Genomic DNA, 6211 nt, shown 5'->3' with positions numbered 1-6211 from the left:
AAAACAAAACAATATAATTTTCTTTCTTTTTACAAAGTGTGTTTCAATAAATATTTTCAAAGGTTAAAATGAATTATTAACTAAAAACTCTGAAACCATGATATTTAATGGAAGTTATTAAATTCATTATATCTAATTTGGTTTTAAAATTTCTGTTAAATATTGATTTTTTATGGAATTTAAAAAATTTCATAAAACATATAGTTTGTCATAATAGTTTATAATTTTAAGAAAATTATTTAATAGAAGTTTTAATCTTAATTATTTTAAAATAAACCTTTTTTAAAACCATTTTTGTCTTGATGGGAGGAGCAAAATTGAACTTTATAGAAAGGAGCAAATGCATAATGTGAAATCATAAATTAATTTATTTATTAATTATCATCATGTATAAAAACAAGTTTATCAACTTTTAGAAATATAAATTTTTTAATAGTTCCAATGCATAATTAATGAATTATTATGTACACGTTTTATTGTTTTATTGCTTCGGTGTTGACAATCAATTATCAATATTATACTAATATACAGTGTTTGGTGTCCACGATTCATCATTACGTGTCACACGTGTCGCATTTCATTTTCAGGATTTCATTATACCAATTTTTTTTCCAATATGCTATTTATTTGTGATTAACACATTCTATGAAGGAGAAATCAAGGGAAAAAATTGCTAGTAAATAATAAAAGAAGAAGAAAAATAAATTATACTTTCTTTAATATCATTTTTTTGAAATTATTTTCTTTATAAATGTTATGAAATTTTCACTATATGCTACTATTAGGAAGATGAAACCTAGAAAACTATTGAATGTTTCGTTTTCCTTCTTCGGTTAGCCAGGTTGCTAGGTGCTTGCCTGAGATCCTTATCGTCTTCGTGTCTATTCTTTGGTTTTCGTGTCTTCGTGTCTATTTTATCCGGATATTAATTTTTATATGTAATAAATTAATATTTTAATACCTTTTCTTGACATCACAGATAGTAACAGCACTTCGCACCTCTTTATAATAATATAATAATATTTTAAATTAAAAAATAAAAAATATTAATTTATTTAATATGTAAGGTGTATATTTTCACTGTTTATAATATCCAATTGTAAAAGTGTATCCAAATACGAGGTGAGAGCTACATCACCTTAAACTCCTGTTATATGGTAAAAGGTACATAGAACCATGTCGTGATTCTCTGATTCTCTGATTCGGTCCTTGAATCATAGGTAGATTAGGTGTCCCTCTTAGGAAGTTTCTCTTCTATGGACTCACTCTTAGTCTTTAAACTTGTTTTGGTCGTAAAATAGTTTGAACCATTCTTGGTTTAAGACACATTAAATTCCATTTTTCCGCAGTTGACTTGGTTACAACTTTATCCTTTTTGTTCAGAGTTCAGACTCCTTCTACTTTCCTCTCCATCCTTAAAAAATTGCAGATTCTGATCTATTCTGCATCAGACTTTGGCTTCTTCTCTCTTTCTCCATACTTCAATGCATATCCTTCCTTGAATTCTCATCTGGGTTCATTCCTTTTTTTTCATGCTTTGAACCAATCACTTCTCAAGTTGTTGTTGTGTGGTAAAACTTGAAAATTTCATTCCTTTTTGCGTCACGGCCATGGGTGGTTGTCTGAGTAAAAATGGGTCAGAGTCAGAAGAGCACAATGGTTACAGACATGTTGTTGGGGGAGCTCACAATCACAAGAGCCATGAACCCTTTGTCAACCAATTACCTGAGAAACATGCTCCTCAGGCTGCTTGGAGGCCCACTGTTCATTCTCCAAGCCCAAAACATGTTCACAGGGCTGACACCATCACTGGGAAGCCATTGGAGGATGTTAAGCAGCACTATACACTTGGGAAAGAATTGGGGAGAGGCCAATTTGGGGTGACTTATCTCTGCACTGAAAATTCAACTGGCTTGCAGTATGCCTGCAAGTCAATTTCAAAGAGGAAGCTTGTGAGAAGAGATGATAAGGAGGATATGAAGAGGGAGATTCAAATTATGCAGCATTTAAGTGGGCAACCCAACATTGTGGAGTTCAAAGGTTCTTATGAGGATAAGCACTCAGTTCATGTGGTCATGGAGCTGTGTGCAGGTGGTGAGCTTTTTGATAGGATTATAGCCAAGGGGCACTACAGTGAAAGGGCTGCTGCTTCAATGTGTAGACAGATTGTTAAAGTTGTTAACATCTGCCATTTTATGGGAGTGATGCATAGGGATCTGAAGCCAGAGAATTTCTTGTTATCAAGTAAGGATGATAAGGGACTTCTCAAGGCCACAGATTTTGGTTTGTCGGTCTTCATAGAAGAAGGTAAATTTGTTATCCGTTTATTGGTCTTTTGTTAAATTGTTGTGCATTCCTAAAAGATAAGTGTGTAAATTCTGGTATAGTTGAGAATAAACTGCTAAAATGTTGAGGGAAATTTTGTGCAATTTTCCATCCAAAACTTTGTCAACTGGTTTTCTTTTTTGTGAGATTTATATGCAACTGAAAGATTGAAAGTGATTTTTTTTATTAAGGGCTAATAGTGCATTGTCAATGCATGACAGCGCCCTGACTGTCAACACTTGGGAGATTGAGAAACTTTTAATTTGTTTGAAGAGTTTATTTACTGTTAATTTAAAGTGAATTAAGTACATGGCCTAGTTTAATTAGGGTATACCCTAAATGTACAAGCACATTCTAAGTCTTTTCAAGGACACTATATGTCTTTTTTTGCACTGGCGGCATTGTGCACTGTTTGACATGATATAGAGCAAAAGTAAAATTTGATAAAATAAGTATTCATCATCCTAGTTAATCATTAAGCCAGAATTTATCGTTTCATTTATTCCATGGATTACACTACTTTCGAATAACTCAACCTTACATAACTGTTCTGTGAAACTATATAATGAGTGTTCTTATCTTTAGTTGATGTGTGATTTTCAACATAAAAGGAATAGTAACCATGAAGGGCGTGTATAATTTTTCACTACAACTGTATGACATAGCTGATGTACATATTTTGTTGGTTTGGCAACAACTTCGTGTTTTGAACAGAGGATTTATCCGATTAAAATGTAGGATTATCTTCCACTTAGAACATATACTAATTTTTTTCTGGTTATTTCTTTACAGGAAAGGTGTACCGGGACATAGTTGGCAGTGCGTACTATGTTGCTCCAGAAGTTCTTCATCGTAGCTATGGGAAGGAAGTAGATATATGGAGTGCAGGAGTTATACTGTATATCTTACTTAGTGGTGTCCCTCCATTTTGGGCAGGTAAGTTCTGACTTTGATATGATAACAGGATAATCTCTTTGCAGAGGCTAGATTCCTGCTATTTCACACTCGACTAATTTTTTCATGAAATATGTGCTGTAGAGACGGAAAGGGGAATATTTGATTCCATATTGCAGGGTCATATTGACTTTGAAAGCAGTCCATGGCCAAGCATATCAAGCAGTGCTAAGGACCTTGTTCGCAAAATGCTCACAAAGGACCCAAAGAAACGCATTACTTCAGCTCAGGTTCTAGGTAGGTAGCTTATATTGTTGCAAAAATCAGAACCAATTCTCTTTCTTTCGTATAGATACAAAATGAACACTTACGAAAGCAACAAGCAGATAATAGAAAATAGAGCCCATTTTGTATCTATACCAAAGAGGAAAAATTAGTTCTGATTTTCTCAACACTTAAATTATGTTGACTGATATCTTGATTGCAGCATCCTTAAGAATTTTCTTAGTTAATGAATTGCAATTTCTCTGCTAATTGTTTGCTTGTATTGTTTGAACACTCAGAGCACCCGTGGCTTAAAGAAGGTGGAAATGCTTCTGACAAGCCAATTGACAGTGCAGTGCTTTCCAGAATGAAGCAATTCAGAGCAATGAATAAGCTGAAAAAACTAGCCCTCAAGGTTAGTCCAGCCACAAGATGCATGAAGAGACCACAATTCTCTTTTATGCTTACTTTATTTGATTTTGATGGCATAGTTTACCTCTGTGTATGGATCAACAGCTAAAATTATAGAGCTAATTTCAATCCAATGTCTGCTTTAGTCAGTAATTTGACTTGAAGAAACATAAAATATCATTCTTGTGTTACTCTAAATTGTTTGAATCTGTGGTGTATAAGGCTACATGTCTCTGTGAATTCAAAAAGAAACTGAGTGGATTTTGAATAATCTTTCAGGTCATTGCTGAAAATCTTTCTGTAGAAGAGATCCAAGGTCTGAAGGCAATGTTCACAAATATGGACACTGACCATAGTGGTACAATCACCTATGAGGAACTGAGGGCAGGATTGCAAAGACTGGGCTCAAAGCTAACTGAAGCTGAAGTGCGACAGCTTATGGACGCCGTGAGTTATTGTCGATTCAACAACATTTGTTCTTCATTGTTTTTTCCATGTTCTTTCAACCTTACATTCCTCTGCTTAATTCAGGCTGATGTAGATGGAAATGGAACAATTGATTACATAGAATTCATCACTGCTACAATGCACAGACACAGGTTGGAGAGAGATGAACATCTTTATGGGGCCTTCCAATATTTTGATAAAGATGGTAGCGGGTAAGTCCATCTATTGTAAATTCAAATTTGTTCTTCAATCTTTCACAATCTTTGATTTTTGAAGTCCATGGTTTCTATATTGTTGGAGATCTCACACTATTAGAAATTACGACATTTCATAATATATAAGTGGATGCAAATCTCACCTTATAAGCCTGGTTTTATGGGGTTGAGTTCGCTTAAAGTCCACTTCTTAATATGGTATCATAGTCATTTTGAGTCTATCCTAGTGTGAGTTTGTGCGTCACCTTATAAACTGGTTTTATGAGGTTGAGTTGAACTTTCAATAATGAACAAGATCATATACCATAAATCCTGTTTCTTCCTACACCAAAAAGCACATTCATTACCAATCATTGATGAATGAATGTCTCTATTTAGAATTTGAAGATAAATGACAGATGTATGATGTACCCTGGTTTTTTTGTTTGATTCCATCACAGGTATATCACAAGAGATGAACTGGAAACAGCCATGAAGGAGAATGGTATGGGTGATGAGGCCACAATCAAGGATATTATATCTGAAGTTGACACTGATAATGTAAGCTCTTCTTCTATTGATTTGCCACAATTTTGTATTCTAGTCCCATAGTTAACACTCAATTTTGTGGTTTCTCAGGATGGTAGAATCAACTATGAAGAATTTAGTACAATGATGAGGAGTGGAACCCAACAAGGCAAGCTATTCTAATGTCTCAAGATTCAGAGGAATCCCTTGCTTCAAAGGAAGGCTTCCAAAAGTTATTATACATTTGTAAGCATGTAAAGTTTATAGTTTAGATCTGTTTTTCTGTGAGACTTGGTTGCCAACTCTTGTTTCTCTTTTTGGTTTTGCTTTTCACTTTGAAGTTTTTTTGTTAAGTCCTAATGTAATTTATTGTGGACACAAGTAAGAGTGGAGTTTCCCAAGGAACGTAATTTTACAAGTTTGATTATGCAGTTTGTTGAATTGAAATCCTCACCTGGTATCTTCTGCTATGGATTAATTAGTGTTTACTGTCTACTGTGTTTGTATATTTGAGAATGAAGGGTGTACTTTTGAGAAGGGTATTGTATGTTGTAAGGTTCTTCTTATCTAACTTGGCAAGGGAAACATGACCAACATCATTTTTATTCCAAAATCCAAAATCATGAGATCTCTTTTTATAATTATCAAAAATAGAAAAAAGACGGGCTGACATCTATACGTGATCTGTTAGGTTGATGGGTTAGACGGATCGAGCCAATATAGATTGGGTTGTTTCTTTCTGCATCCCCAACAAATGACTTCCTGCACTCCATCATTTTTAAAAAGACCTTTTTACCCCTTTTAAAAATGACTTTCAGATTACTCTTTCCGAAATATTTTTTGAACATACTTTTCAAAACACATTTTATGAATTCCAAATTTACCATTTTGGAAATTAAAAAAATGTGTTCCGAAAAGAACATTCTGGAATGATTTTTTGCCTTCCAGATTTCCTATTTTGAAAACACATTTTGCTTATGGAACCCTTATTCCGGACATACTTTTTGCTTATGAAACTCTTATTCCGGAATCGACCAAAATTATCAAAGATAATTATGGTATTGCATAGAATGTAGGGATGCAGGAAGAAAAAATGTAGGAGTACAGAAAGAAATACCCTACAAATTGACAGGTTTAAAAGTTAATCA

At 33.9% G+C, this 6211-nt stretch overlaps 1 protein-coding gene across 2 annotated transcripts; it reads left to right on the top strand.

Annotated features, from left to right (window-relative positions):
- The first annotated feature begins 1079 nt into the window (after nucleotides 1–1079).
- On the top strand, nucleotides 1080–5516 carry LOC137823913 (calcium-dependent protein kinase 2-like). 2 transcript variants are annotated; one of them, XM_068629251.1, is made up of 8 exons: nucleotides 1080–2307; nucleotides 3118–3261; nucleotides 3364–3516; nucleotides 3783–3898; nucleotides 4174–4341; nucleotides 4426–4553; nucleotides 4997–5096; nucleotides 5175–5516. In XM_068629251.1, the coding sequence occupies exons 1-8, from the start codon at nucleotides 1611–1613 to the stop codon at nucleotides 5244–5246; spliced, it is 1578 nt and encodes a 525-aa protein (XP_068485352.1). In that variant the 5' UTR covers nucleotides 1080–1610; the 3' UTR covers nucleotides 5247–5516. The 2 variants fall into 2 exon arrangements, with proteins under 2 accessions (XP_068485352.1, XP_068485351.1); XM_068629250.1 differs by having other exon boundaries at nucleotides 1108–2307; nucleotides 4174–4553.
- The last annotated feature ends 695 nt before the right edge of the window (nucleotides 5517–6211 follow it).

This window comes from Phaseolus vulgaris, chromosome 8, assembly GCF_000499845.2.
Source record: "Phaseolus vulgaris cultivar G19833 chromosome 8, P. vulgaris v2.0, whole genome shotgun sequence".
Taxonomy (NCBI): domain Eukaryota; kingdom Viridiplantae; phylum Streptophyta; class Magnoliopsida; order Fabales; family Fabaceae; genus Phaseolus; species Phaseolus vulgaris.
Note: the sequence above shows the minus strand (reverse complement) of the source record. Positions and strands in the feature narration are given on the sequence as shown.